Source organism: Plecotus auritus (genome assembly GCF_963455305.1).
Source record: "Plecotus auritus genome assembly, chromosome: 9".
Lineage (NCBI taxonomy): Eukaryota > Metazoa > Chordata > Mammalia > Chiroptera > Vespertilionidae > Plecotus > Plecotus auritus.
The window spans coordinates 114,293,760-114,309,041 of NC_137783.1; the positions used below are offsets into that span (position 1 = coordinate 114,293,760).

The 15,282-nt window shown below is 37.6% G+C and overlaps 1 protein-coding gene across 1 annotated transcript in view; it reads left to right on the forward strand.

Moving 5' to 3' along the window:
• LOC308233679 (olfactory receptor 52E8-like) overlaps positions 1 to 5,412 on the forward strand; it is a gene marked incomplete at both ends in the record, with an annotated part of 54,526 nt that extends 49,114 nt beyond the window's left edge. Inside the window, one exon of the mRNA XM_080640651.1 lies at positions 4,860 to 5,412. Coding sequence (XP_080496777.1) covers positions 4,860 to 5,412 — 553 coding nt within the window. The remainder of the gene's footprint in view (positions 1 to 4,859) is intronic.
• Between the last annotated feature and the right edge of the window lie 9,870 nt (positions 5,413 to 15,282).

Below are 15,282 nucleotides of genomic sequence, written 5' to 3' on the forward strand. Positions count from 1 at the left end.
TTGATTCTGCTCAAGGGCATGTACGTTGGTTGCAGGTTCCTTTTCAGCCCAGACTCTGATCAGTGGCATGTGCAGGAGGCAACCAATCAGTATGTCTCACATTGATGTTTCTCTCTGTCTTTCCCTCTCTCTTCCACTCTACCTAAAAATTAATGGGTGAGGATTAACAACAACAACAACAACAACAACAAAGAATAATGTTGGACCCTTAACTCATATCATTTACAAAAAGTAACTCAAAATGGATTGAAGACCTAAATATAATAACTAAGAAAATAAAATTCTTAGAATAAAACATAGGGATAAGACTTCATGAGCTCAAATTTGGCAATGATTTCTTATATTGGACAACAAAAGCAAAGCAATTAAAGAAACATACATAAATTGAACTTCATCAGAATTAGACTTTTGTGAATCAAATGACACTATCAAGAGAGTGTTAAGATAAAGATTGGGAGATAATTTGAAAACTGTATATCTGATAATAGTCAACAGAATAAAGAAATCTTATAGTTTAATGAAGTAAAGACAAACAACTCAATCAACAAAAATGAGCAAAGAATTTAATAGACCGATCTTTAAAGACATACAAAAAGTCATCGTGCCCATGAAAAAAATGCTTAACATCATTAGTTATTAGAGAAATATAAATTAAAAACTCAATTAGAAACCATTTGGTAACTACTAAGATGGCCTTAAAAACCAGTTTTGGAGAGGCTGTGGAAAAATGGGGGCCCTCATATATTGCTGATGGAAATGTAAATTGATGCAGTCACTGTGGAAAACACTTCTTCAAAAAAATTAAGCATAGAATTACCACATGATCCAAAAATTCCACTTCTTGGTGTATATACCTAAAAGAATTGAAAATAGATGTTCAAACAAATCTTTTACAAGAATGTTCACAGCAGCACTATTGACAATAGCCAAATTATGAAAACAACCCAAATGTCCACCAACTGACATAAAACAAAAATGATTTATCCTTACTATAGAATACTGATTGGCCATAAAAAGACAATGAAGTACTGACATATGCTACAACAAAGATAGAACTTAAAAACATTCTGCTAAGTGAAAGAAGATAAGCACAAAAGGCCACATGTATGTGATTCCATTTATACTAAATATCCAGAATAAAATCATTGGCTGAAATCAGATTAGGGTTTCCAGGGCCTGGAGAGAGAAAAGAATGAGAAGTGACTGCTTATGGGTTTAGGAGTGATGAAAATATTATGAAACTAGATAGTAGTGATAATTGTACAATATTGTGAATGTACTAAATGTCATTGAATTGTAAATTTTTTTTTGAATTGTAAATTTTAAAATGGTAAATTTTATGTAATGTCTATTTTATCACAATAAAAAGAAGTTGCTGGTTGTATAAATGACCAACAGAACCCAAAGGGTTAGTCCAAGCAATTCATAGACTAAGAAAGAAAGATAAGGAAGAAGAAAGGAGAGAAAAAGATAAAATGTAACCTGTCATAACATTATGTGAAATGACTAGAAATTGACTAAGTAGCAGGCAGCAAGGTTCACTGAGATTTCCCTATTGCCCTTCAGCAGGTGCAATGACCAAAGGGAATTTCTATTCATTTCATTTTAATTTCAATGCTTGAGATTAGTGCCTGGAGACTTCATCACAAATTCTCCCTCAATATATACACACAAAGACATTTTTTAAACACCTCTTAGGGTGTGTTAAGGTCTAAAACATATATATGTAAGATGTTCAAGAGCTGAATTTACAGCTGCTAGATGACTCCCTAAGACAGAAACAAGAAACTTGGTAAGTACTTGTGATCAGTGAATTTATGTGATGTGTGCTTAAGATTAGAATTTGGATTCACAAAAATTTGGTTAAGACCTAGAGTATGCCCTAGCCTGTTTTGCTCAGTGGATAGAGCGTCGCACTGCAGACCAAAGGATCCCAGGTTCAATTCCGATCAAGGGCACGTACTTTGGTTATGGGCTCTTCCCCAGCCTGGGCCCTGGTTGGGGCTCATGCAGTAGGCAAACATCCAATATGTTTCTCTCACATGCATGTTTCTCTCTCTCTTTCACTCTCCCTTAAAAAAAATCAATGGAAAAATATCCCTGGGTGAGGATTAACAAAAAACAAACAAAAAAAATTAATGAACAAAAAAGACCTAGAGTATCAAGTGGCACAGATTAGTAGTCTGGAGGGCAGCAGCAGGAAGACTAAGATGGGAAGTTGGAGAAAAAATTACCTGCTGGGCACCTACAGTATTTCACATGTATAATCTCATTTATCCCACCTATAATAATATGACATAGATAGTACTATGCTTATTTCTAGATAAAACTGAAACACAGAACATCATGTAACTTACCTAAAATGACACAAGGCCAGTAAGAACAGAGTCAAGACTCCATTGCATGCTGCAATGGCAGTAATATTAAATACTGTATGCTTTTGATTCTTTTTCCTATACATGCTACTGCCTTGATAGTGAGTGAGACACAAATTTGGATTAAAAAGCCATAGTAGGCAAATAAGGATAGAATAATGAGTCTTTACTCCCTTATACGTAAACTGACTGCACATATAAATGAGTCTTTACTCCCTTATACTTAGACTGACTGCACATACAATATAGTGATCAGATATTGGTTTCTCTCTATGCTTCATATTTCAAAGGGATTAATCTGAATTTAAAAACTTGATTATTAGGAGACCTGAATTTATGACTGAAGCCATCCATGGCTCAAGATGAGGCATGTGGTTAAAAGCATAGCTACAGCAATAGTAAAAGGTATATTTGGAACTAAATGAGTAGATGTGCAGTAAAGAAATTGGCATTGCCCAAAGAGTAGTCATGGCCTTTCCTATTGGCTTTTAGGTATTATTGCCTATTCTAAATCTTTGTATTCCTCCCATTCCTTATTTTTCTTTCTCCCTCCTTTCGCTACTTTCACTAACAAGTTTGCTAAGACAGGTCCTGATCAGTGTCATAAAGCCTAGTTTCAAACTAATTTCAAATTTTGTGTGTGTGTGTTGGGGGGGGTTATTATTTTATTTTTTATTAAATGTATTGGGGTGACATGGATTAATAAGATTATGATTCTGCTGCTTATTTGTTTTGTAACCAATGGGGAATCGATTAACATCAAAATCTTTCTTTTCCATATATCAGATACCAAGAAGAATTTGTGAAGTAGAATTCTGGAGAGAAATAAATGAGATAATATATGCAAATAACAGTAAAAAAAGATATCTGAAAAATAGTAGGTACCTAATTAATGATAGCTATTATTATTACTGTGGTGGTTGTTATTATTACCATCAATTTTATATCTCCTATAGTATTTATTTCTTGAGGAAGAGGAGAGATAATGTATTTAATCTGAACCCATAATTTTAAAAGAGACATGTTAGCTTATCTGGTGCCGATGAGAAGCTACCCTGGGATTATTTATTGAGAACTGAAAAAAGGAAAAAAATCAAAGGCCTGTTAAAAAGAAGGATCTCTTACCCTTTGAGACAGCATGGATGGATGTGGAGAATATTATGCTAAGTGAATTAAATCAGTCAGAGAAAGACAAGTATCGCATGATTTCACTTACATGTGGAATCTAAGGAACAAAAAAAAATTGACTAACAAGATAGCACCACAGACATGGAAGCATGAAACAGAATGACAGATCTCAGAGGGAAGGCAGGAAGGAGGGTGGGAAGAGATTAACCAAAGAATTTATAAGCATATATGCATAGTCCATGGACACAGGCAATAGACAGGTGAAGGCCTGGAAGGGGGGATGGGTGGAGGGAGGCAAAGAGTGGGAAATGGGGGACACCTGTAATACTCTCAACAATAAAATAAATTTTTAAAAAATTATATAGCTCGTAGGTGTACAATTCTATAACATATCATCTGTATATTGTATTGTGTGTTCACCACCCCAAAGCAAGTGTCCTTCCATCACTATTTATCCCCCATTAACTCTCTTTCTCCCCCACCCCACCTGTCCTCCTGCAATCACCATACTGTTTCAGTGTCTATGGGTTGTTGGTTTTTTACTTAATCCCTTTTTCAATGAGCCCCCAATCCCCCTCTCCCCCTCTGACAGCTGTCAGTCTGTTCTCTGTTATCAATGAGTCTGTTTTTTTGTTTGTTTGTTAGTTTATTTTGTTGCTTAGATTACTATAAATAAAATCATATGGTACTTACCTTTCTCTGACTGGCTTATTTCACTTAGCATAATGTTCTCCAGGTCCATCTATGCTGTCACAAAAGGTAAGATTTCATTGTTTTCTATAGCTGAGTAGTATTCCATTATGTAAATGTACCACAGCTTTTTTTAGCTTTTTATTAAAGTTATTAAGGTGATACTTTATTTTTAATTTTTGTAGATCTCCATTAACAGTGGATGAAATGTCCAACAGGAACCAGAAACTGTTTTTTTAAAATCATGTCACCATCAACCTGCAGAAGAATATCTTCTCCCAATGTCACTGAGTCCCACCCTTCTTCATTCCTATTGCTGGGGATTCCAGGGTTAGAAATGGTACAAATCTGGCTTGGCTTTCCATTCTGTGTAGTGTATCTGATTGCTCTTGTTGGAAATATCATTATTCTGTTTGTTATCTGGACTGATCATAGCCTTCACCAACCCATGTTCTACTTTCTGGCCATGCTGTCAGTGATTGACCTGAGTCTCTCTACTGCTACCATCCCCAAGATACTGGGTATCTTTTGGTTCAGCCTTCAGGAGCTGTGCTTTGGGTGCTGTGTTGCTCAAGTCTTTTTTATTCACTTTTTTACAGTCATGGAGAGCATTGTACTTCTTGCCATGGGTTTTGATCGCTATGTGGCTATTTGCAACCCCCTCAGATACAGCATGATCCTCACCAACAGAGTCATTGGTGTGATTGCTGTGGTTGTAGTTCTAAGAAGCTTATGCATGATTGTTCCCATCATTTTTCTCCTTCTAAGGCTGCCTTACTGTGGACATAGAATCATCCCTCATACCTATTGTGAGCACATGGGAGTGGCACGTCTGGCTTGTGCCAGTATTAGTGCCAATGTCTACTATGGTCTTGGGAATATTTCTATCTTGTTTCTGGATTTGCTTCTTATCATCATCTCCTATGCAAGGATCTTATACACTGTCTTCCACCTCCCTTCTCAGGATGCCCGCTTAAAGGCTCTAAATACTTGCAGCTCCCATATCTGTGTCATCCTAGCCTTCTTTGGTCCAGCTCTCTTCTCCTTCCTCACTCACCGCTTTGGTCATAGTATTCCCCAGTATATCCATATCCTTCTAGCTAATCTCTATGTAGTCATCCCTCCTGCCCTCAACCCAGTCATTTATGGGATCAGGACCAAGCAAATCCAGAATCGGATACAGAGTATTTTTGTTAAAAAAAAAATGAGATGTAACTGATTCCAGTTATGGAAGTATAAAGTCTGAGAAAACTGAAATTTGTAAAAAAAATTAATAAATAAATTTCTTTCACCAAAATTAATTGATGTATATGTATATGTATATGTACATGTATATGTACATGTACATATATATATATAATTGGCTATAATTGTTGGAAGCATGTGTGCCTGAATGTTTACTTACAGTGATATTCTTTATTGACTCTGGCATAAAATACATCATATAAGAGTAAACTTTAAGAAGAACTTTAATTCACTGAAGGAAGAATTTAAGTTTCTGTTAAAACTGTATGGTTTTCTAGATCTCTTTCAGTTAGTAATACGATTTATTTCATACAGATATTCAACTAAAGATCATATGGCCAATGAAAAATGCAAAAAGTTTCTACAAATAATGAAGTACTGCCTGAAAAGAAATAGTATACTTTTTACTGATGTGTATGCGAGTCAAAGATGGGGATTAGACTAGTTTGTATTTTTTTTCGTGTGTGTGTGTGTTTGTTTGTTTTTCCTTTCTATGCTTTCAAGTTTCTGATTCTGTGAAGCTCTTCATAAATGACCATCATTTCATACTCTCATTCTTGAACTGGTAGGTTTAATATTATGGTACCTGTGATGGCCCTTTTTTCTTGGGGTTTAAAAATGCTTGTGGAACAAATGAAAATTATATGTGAAGTTAAACTGATGATTATAGAAACTTGTGAACATATTAGTTTTTGTTTTGTTTTGTTTTGTTAATCCTCACCCAAGGATATTTTTCCATTGACTTTTAGGGAGAGTGGAAGAGAGAAGGAAAGACAGAGAGAAACATCAATGTGAGAGAAACACATCTATTGGTTGCCTCCTACATGAGCCCTGACCAAGGCACGGTCTAGGGAGGAGCCTGCAACGGAGGTACATACCCTTGACCAGAATCGAACCTTTGGTCCACAGTCTGAAGCTCCTTCCATTGAGCCAAATTGGCTATGCTTGAACATATTAGTTTTTATTGTTTCTCCAGCCCATGTCCCACAACAGAAACAAATATTTGACAGCCATCCATGGACAAAAAAAAAAAAAAAATGCCTTTGTGGGAGCTTTGGGATCCAGGTAGGAGGTTGTAAAACCCAGGTAGAGCCCATGACAGAGAAAGGCTGCTTTGAGAAGGCAAGCCAATGGCAGATCAGATGATGGTGGTCCTACCTACATACTGGAAGCAGCCCTGTCCCCTGTAAACTCGGCTCCAGTCCCATTGTATGGGGTCCTGTCATTAGCTGCTTCTGCCAAGGAACCCAGGAGGTGCCTTGCCCATTTGTGTCTCTTATAAACAGGCACACCAACCTCAGATCTGACTGTGATCCGTAAATCAGTCCCATGACCTGATTCTAGTCCCAATCTACCACAGATCACCCAAGTGACTCAGTGGGAATATGTTCAGAGACCCAGGGGAAGCCCCAACTATAAGCAACCTTCTTAACAAGCCTGCCAACTGTGGCCCTGACTGCAAACCAGAAGATAGTCATAAGACTTGGTTCCAACTCTATTCAACCATGATCTCACAGGTAGTCCCATCAGTCCAGGGACCTACCGGGAGAAGGACTTTACCTGCCAATGCCAGGCTAAAAACTGAAGGGGTGGGGGTTGGGGGGTACCTGTTCCTTCAAATGCACATACCAACTCAAAGCTACATGGATCATAAAGAATCAGACAAACATGACACCAACAAAGGTAACTAATAAAGTTCCAATGACTGATCCTAAACAAGGGGAGATCCATAAACTATTTCACATGGAATTCAAAATAATCATCTTAAAGAAACTTAATACACTACAAGAAAAAAATAGACAATGAAATGCAATCAGAAAAATAGCATATGAACAAAATGAGAGGTCCCACAAAGGAATGGATATAAAAAATAAGCCAAACAGAAATCCTGGAGCTTAAAAATATAATGACTAAACAGAAAGATGCAATAAAGATAAAGAAAATGTGATCTAGATATGCAATGAAATATTATTCAGCCTTTAGAAAGAAAATCATGCTATTGCAACATGTGGACATAAACCTTATGCTAAACATTATGCTAAGTGAAATGTCAGTTACATAAAGACTGATACTGCATAATCTCTCCCACAGAGACCAAACTGATGGTTGCCAGAGGAGAGAAGGCTTGTGACTGGGTAAAAAAGGGTGAAGGGCTTAAGAAGCACAAATTGGCAGTCATGAAATAGTAATGGAGATATAAAGTACAGCATAGGGCATATAGTCAATAATATTGTAATAACTTTGTATGGTGCTAGGTGAGTACTACACTTACTAGGGTATTACTTTATAAATTATATAAATGTCTAACCACCATGCTATACACTGAGTGGCCAGATTATTATGATCTCTGAATGCATAATAATCTGGCCACTCAGTATGTATGTGTATATATATATATATATATATATATATATATATATATATATATATGAGGCCTGGTGCATGAATTCGTGCATAGGTGGGGTCCGGCCAGCCTGGTGAGGGGGAGAAGACATGGGCTGTTGGCTGGCCTGCCTGCTGATTGAACTCCTGGTCAAGGGGACAATTTGCATATTAGCCTTTTATTATATAGGATATACACTGAGTGGCCAGATTATTATGCATTCAGAGATCATAATAATCTGGCCCCTCAGTGTATATTCAATACTAATATTACTAAACTGAAAAGTAGTTTTATAGTTGTTCATGTAGAAAATAATACAATAATTAATAAAATAATAATAAAAAAATAAATTTTTGTGTATTCACAACTGTTAACCTACTTTTGCCAACCCTGTATAACATCAAAAATCAAATGTAATTTAAATTTTTTTAATTTAAAAAGTCATATTGCATAATCAAGATTTTATATGGAATCTTAAAAAAAAAAAAAAAGGCTAAACACACAGTAACAGAGAATAGAATGGTGGTTACCAAAGGCTATGGAATGGAGGGAAGGGAAGACAAATAAAAAATAAAAAGTAGAATGGCAGTTGCCAGGAACTAAGGAGAGGAGGTCTTGGGGAGTTTAATGGGTATAGAGTTTTAGTTTTTGCAAAATAAAAAAGTTCTTCCCTGACTGGTGTGCTCAGTGCGTAGAGCATCAAACCTCAGACTGTGTTGAGGTTTCAATTCCCAGTCAAAGGCACGTACCTGGTTGCAGGTTTGATACCTGGCCCTGGTTGGGGTGAGTGCAGGAGGCAACCAATCGATGTGTCTTTCTCACATCGATGTTTGTCTTTCTCCTCTTTCTCTCTTCCCCTCTCCCATTCACTCTATTTAAAAATCAATAGAAAAAATATCCTCAGGTGAGGATTAACAAAAAACAACAACAGCAAAAAAAAAGTTCTGGAAATGGATGGTGGTTATGGTTGTACAACAATATGAATATACTTAATACTACTGAACTATACACTTAAAAATGGTTAAGATAGTAAATTGTATGTTATGTGTGCTCTACCAAAATAAAAACTTGGGGAAAATGGGAAAGACAGAAACACTAAACTGAAGGGGGAAATGTACATGTAACAATCGCAGTACACACTGATATGAAAATACAAAAGACATAGAGATCAGATCTAGCTGATTCATACAGAATACCATCATGGAGGACATCGTAATTGAGGCAGAGTTGATGGAAAGTGGAAAAGAGCGGTGGCTATTTCAGAAGTAGAACGTATGATCATCAAAGACAGGGTAATGTTTTAAAGAGTCATGAAGTAGAATTAAAATTTAAAAGCGTTTTTTAATGTTGACACTATTACAGATGTCCCCCAATTCCCCCTTTACCCACCTCCAAGACTTTGACAACAATGGTATTTGTACTTTACTATATAAAGTCTATTGTATGCAACAGAGAAATGGAGATCATAGGAAGGGATTTTAACAGATTACATAGTGTCAGAATTGGTTTTCAAAGATAAATGTTGATACAGTGGGGATGATGTATACCATGATGGAGTGACCAGAAACTAGGGAGTAAGCTTCTCATTAATCAAAAAGAGAATAATGAAATGAGAAGATATCAGATAGAACCAGAATTTCTTTTGGGATAGACAGAATTATTTTCTCTCTCATAACAACTTGAAATTGTCTGAATTTAGAAGATAAAAAATAAAAACTGGAAAAGGAAATGAAGGAAATAAAGATGTACAAATTTTCATTTATAAAATAAATTATAGGGATGTAATTTACAGCATAAGGAATATCATCAATACTACTGTAATAATTATGTACAGTGACAGATGATTACTAGACTTATCATGTTGATCACTTCATAAGGTATATAAATGTTGACTCTATGTTATACACATGAAACTAATATAATATTTTATGTCAATTATAATTAAAAATAATTTTTTATAAAACTGACTATCTAATGTATTCAATTGTCCCTCAGTGTTTTTCTATCTGTACTCAGGAAAACCATGATCTAAGACATGTCCTAGTACTAACAGGTCTACTCCATCATTACCCAGGAAGGGAGACTAAAGAAAACTCTAGACCTGGATTCTGTTTTCTCATGAGAATATTGAGTTTTCTTCACCTTTCTCCAAAAGATCTAAAACACAGGAAAGCTCTACTCCAAAGACTCTATCTATTTATCATTAGTTATAGGTTGGGAAGGAGAATCTAGCTGGGTTGGAAGAAAGTTTTTTTTTGTTTGTTTTTGGTGTTTTTTTTTTTTCATGATACTAAAATACCCATTTATTTTTTCTTCTTTTAAATTTTTTAAATTGTTTGAAGTATTACAAATAGTAGTACATATGTCTCTTTTTTTCCCCCATTGACCTCCCCCTAGCCTCCCCTTCCCCCCAGTACATGCCTTTACCTGCCCCCCCCCCCCAGTGTCTTTTATCCATTGGTTATGCTTATATGCATGCGTACAAGTCCTTCAGTTGATCTCTTACAGCACGCCCCCCTCAAAACCTCCTCTGCCTTCCCGCTGTAGTTTGACAGTCTGTTCAATGCTTCTTTGCTTCTGTATCTATTTTTTCCCCCTTTTCTTTCCTTTAAAAAATCTCGCCTCTGCAAACTAGAAATAAACATATAATAACAAAAAATGTTTGAGTCCCAATTTCAATGTCCAACAGTTCTGAGTCCCCGTTTCAATGTCAAACAGTTACTTATGTGTACATGTCAGCAATGATATCTGGATGGTGGACATGGTGGCAATGCAGGTCCGACCCTCTCTGGTTTGGTCCTAGGCAACCTGCTGCGACGCACAGCTGCTGACTGCTAGCGTGGCAAGGCGTCGTCAGCGTCTCCCATCTCTGGACTGTTTCTCCTCTTGTCTTCGTGGTTGGAGCAGACCTGTCAATTCCTCTCTGTTGCAGGAATCCACATGGTCTTGGAGTTGTTTTCTGGAAATATACAAACATATTCTCGACCAAAAGTTAATAAAGGAATCTTTTCTATATAATTGATTTGGGATCCTTTTTATTTTTGCCCAAACGATTTTCCTTTGTCTTATTTAGACACCATGTATTTTTCATGGGTGTCTTGCTGTTAGCATTACAAATAAAAATTAATTTTGTAAAGTAAAAATTTTCTAGATATAATTTACTTATAGGATATTTTTCCTTACATGATATTACCCTACTATCCCCCCTTTTTTGATTAATGGAGGCTTTTGTAAATTTTATAATGCAGTCTTGATAACTTTAAATTTTAATTTTTTGCACAAAAATATGGCTGCTTTAGTTTCATTGCATGTTCAGGAATTTTACCATGAGATGAACTACCAATAGAAATTTTAGTTAACACTTTAGGAACAGCTTTTTGTCCAGTACAATTAAATTTTCTTGAATATTCACTTATTTGAATTAGCCTATTTAAATTAATCTGAAAACTTGATTATTATTTTACTGTCAAATTTAATACTCTACCAACAATCTTAGTTTACCCTGTAAATATTAGTGGAAAGGATTATTTGCATTCTTGAGTAGGCCCTGAGCATTCCTGGTGCTAGGCTGGATTTAGATATAGGGCAGCTGCTGTCAGCCAAGTCTCTGTCTGTCACCTGTGTCCCTATCTGAGCTGGGCGTGGGAAGCAAAGCAGCCATGGGAGCAGGAGACTTCCCTCAGACGGGGAGAGGGTTCAGGCCCCTGCAAGGTTGGGAGGGTGGGGGTCTGTGCCCCACCTCTAATGATCCCCAAGTTCTCTCCTGATGGCCCCTCTGCGACTGTGCCTGTCTTAGGTTGTTCCTTCCCTGAGGAATCTTAACCGTCTCTGGCTAACCAGTCATCCTCCGGGGCCAAGCAGGGTGATGTGAGGTTCAGTTCTGTCTCCTTGGTAGCCTATGCCCCCGTGGCCTCCACGCCCAGCACCTGCCTTGGGATCCCCTGGCCTGCTGGCGGGGCCCCAGAACTGATCACATATCTCAGGGAACTCAGGTTTCTTCTCCAGGGAGGGCCCAGCTCACACAATTGGGCGAGAGACAGATCCATGGTACCAGCCACCAGGAGGCTTCAAGCTCAGCATGAAAAGAAAGCTCAGGCAACAGCTGAGGGCAATTGGATTGTGAGAAGAGGGTCCCTCTTGGCACAAAAGGCAAGAGGGGCCAATATAGAATGCTCAGGTGCCTTCCCAGTGCCTTAATTGCTTCTGAAAGGGATTAAGTCCTTTCATGTCCTTTTTATTTTATTTTATTTTATTTAAATTGCTGCCAAACATTCCAAGAATTAGTTTGTAAGTTTGTTTGGGATAATTGTACAATATGCTGTTGTAAAATATCTAAAATTATAATGACATTGTAGAATAATATCATGTAAGGATATTCTTTGCTCTAGGCCATGGCAATTCAATTTCAAACTGTCTGACAATTTCTTTTTGTAACTTTATATAAACTTTGTCAGGGAGGCAAAAACACAAATTATTCCCCCATAACCCCCAACCCCCCACTTATGCCCCACCCCCTTGTTGTCTGTGTCCATTGATTAGGCTCATATGCATGCACACAAGTCCCTTGGTTGATCTCTCCCCCTTATCCCCACCCTCCCCTACCTTCCCTGAGGTATGACGTGCTGTTCGACGTTTCTCAGTCTCTGGATCTGTTCTTGTTCATCAGTCTATGCCATTCATTATATTCCACAAATGAGTGAGATCATGTGATATTTATCTTTCTCTGCCTGGCTTATTTCACTTAACATAATACTCTCCATCTCCATCCATGTTGTTGCAAATGCTAGGAACTCCTTCTTTTTTACCGCAGCGTAGTATTCCATTGTGTAGATATACCACAGTTTTTTAATCCACTCATCTGCTGAAGGGCATTTAGGCTGTTTCCAAATCTTAGCTATGGTGAATTGTGCTGCTATGAACATTGGGGTGCATATATCCTTTCTGATTCGTGTTTCTAGTTTCTTGGGATATATTCCTAGAAGTGGGATCACTGGGTCAAATGGGAGTTACATTTTTAGTTTTTTGAGGAAACTCCATACTGTTCTCCACAGTGGCTGCACCAGTCTGCATTCCCACCAGCAGTGCAGAAGAGTTCCTTTTTCTCCACATCCTCGCCAGCACTTGTCATTTGTTGATTTGTTGATAATAGCCATTCTGACAGGTGTGAGATGGTACGGCATTGTTGTTTTGATTTGCATCTCTCTGATGATTAGTGACTTTGAGCAGGTTTTCATATGTCTCTTGGCCTTCCTTCTGTCTTCTTTCGAAAAGTGTCTATTTATATCAGATGCCCATTTTTTGATTGGGTTGTTTATCTTGTTTTTGTTAAGCTGCATGAGTGCCCTGTAAATGTTGGAGATTAAACCCTTATCGTTGATATCATTGGCAAATATGTTCTCCCATGCAGTGGGCTTTCTTGTTGTTTTATTGATGTTTTCCTTTGCTGTGCAAAAGCTTTTTATTTTGATGTAGTCCCATTTGTTTATTTTCTTTTTAGTTTCCATTGCCCTAGGGGCAGTATCAGTGAAGAAGTTCCTTCGGCATATGTCTGAGATTTTTCTGCCTGTGGATTCCTCTAGTATTTTTATGGTTTCCCGTCTTATGTTTAAGTCCTTTATCCATTTTGAGTTTATTTTTGTGTATAGTGTAAGTTGGTGATCTAGCTTCATTTTTTTGCATGTATCTGTCCAATTTTCCCAACACCATTTGTTGAAGAGACTGTCTTGACTCCATTGTATGTTCGTGCCTCCTTTGTCAAATATTAATTGAGCATAGTGGTTTGGGTCGATATCTGGATTCTCTGTTCTATTCCATTGGTCTATATGTCTGTTCTTGTGCCAGTACCAGGCTGCTTTAAGAACAGTGGCTTTGTAATACAGCTTGATATCCGGTATTGAGATCCCACCTACTTTGTTCTTCTTTCTCAGGATTGCTGTGGCTTTTCGGGGTCTTTTTTTATTCCAGATAAATTTTTGGAAAGTTCGTTCTAGGTGGGTTGGAAGAAAGTTGATACTGTTATCTACATGTATGAACACTGTCAAAAAACAGAGTTGCTACCACAAAGTCTAATGTGTCTATTTCAGGGATCTTCTTCATCTTTTGATAGTTGTAACAATGTTCAACTGCATCAGGATTTACTTATTTACATTAAACAATGCAGAAGAGTTGCTAAGGACAGTTACCTAAGAAGTCACACTTTGAAGTTTAATGGTATAAACTTAATATTTTCATGGCTTCTGAAGAGGGTAGAATCAGTATCATCCTCCATACAGATCCCTTTCCCTTCAGGATATTGCTCTAATAGTTCATGAGACTTCCCTTGCCCTGAGCTACAAAGCTATATCTGGTATGGTGACGTTTTCTGCAGATGCAGCAGGGAGGAACAAATTGTTAGATGAACTTAATGACCCATGAGCCCATGTTTATGTCTGAAGGCTACAGGGATATCCCCACTTCTCTATAAATATTTTCTCCATGTGACAGGACAAACTTGGGACCCGGAGGCTTGCAGGGGCTCCAGTCAACATGTTCAAGCACCTGGGCTTATGTTGAGATATTACTCTAAGTGAGGACAGGAAGAGGAAATATTAGAAACATAAGGATGCATGGGCAGGGGAGATAAAATGCTACAGAGAAGAGTCAGTGGGAGAAAGAGCTAGTAGCTAAAGGAAAAATTACGACTTCAATGAATTCACTGTGGGTGGGCACTAACTGGGAAAAATCTCTAACTATTATCAATTGAGCTTTTGAAATGAACCCTGGGACTGAGCTCTTTGTCGATTTGCATATCGAGAAAAAGATAAACTATTACCTTGCCCTCCGGGAATGACCCTTGAGCTTATTGGCCACACTGTTTGCCATTGTTTGTGGCACACAGCTGCAGCAGCAAGAAAACAAGCATTCTAACCCAAACTGTGAGAGAGTGGATGTCCTGTTGAATTTGAACTCCACTGTCAGAGTAGAGGATCCTTGGCCACTGCCCTGGAAATTCTCCTCAGCTAATAAAATGGCATGTGTTGAGAAATAGGCACTTTAAAGATGAGGCTGACTCTGGACTGTATGTCTCTTGATGTTATCATCCTGTTTCCTCAGACTCTTCCAAGTAAATTTCTACAAGCCCTCTAATTTATATCAGCCTGGTTCCTCCCCTAAATACTGGCAAGCACATTGACAATTTTCTCTCCAGCTTCTTTGGATACCAGAGATGCTCTTTTTCTTCCTCTGTTGTGGAATAGAGGATTTTTAACTCCCTTGCCAGGGCATTTCTACTGTGCAATAACTACCTGGCAAAGGTATATGCAACTACATAACTACATACATAATAAAACTTCTCTCTCTCTCTTCTCTCTCTCTCTCTCTCTCTCTCTCTCTCTCTCTCCCTCTCTCCTTTTCTTCCTCCTCCCCCCTGATTTACACACACACTCACACATGTATACATTCACATATACACATACTTATACA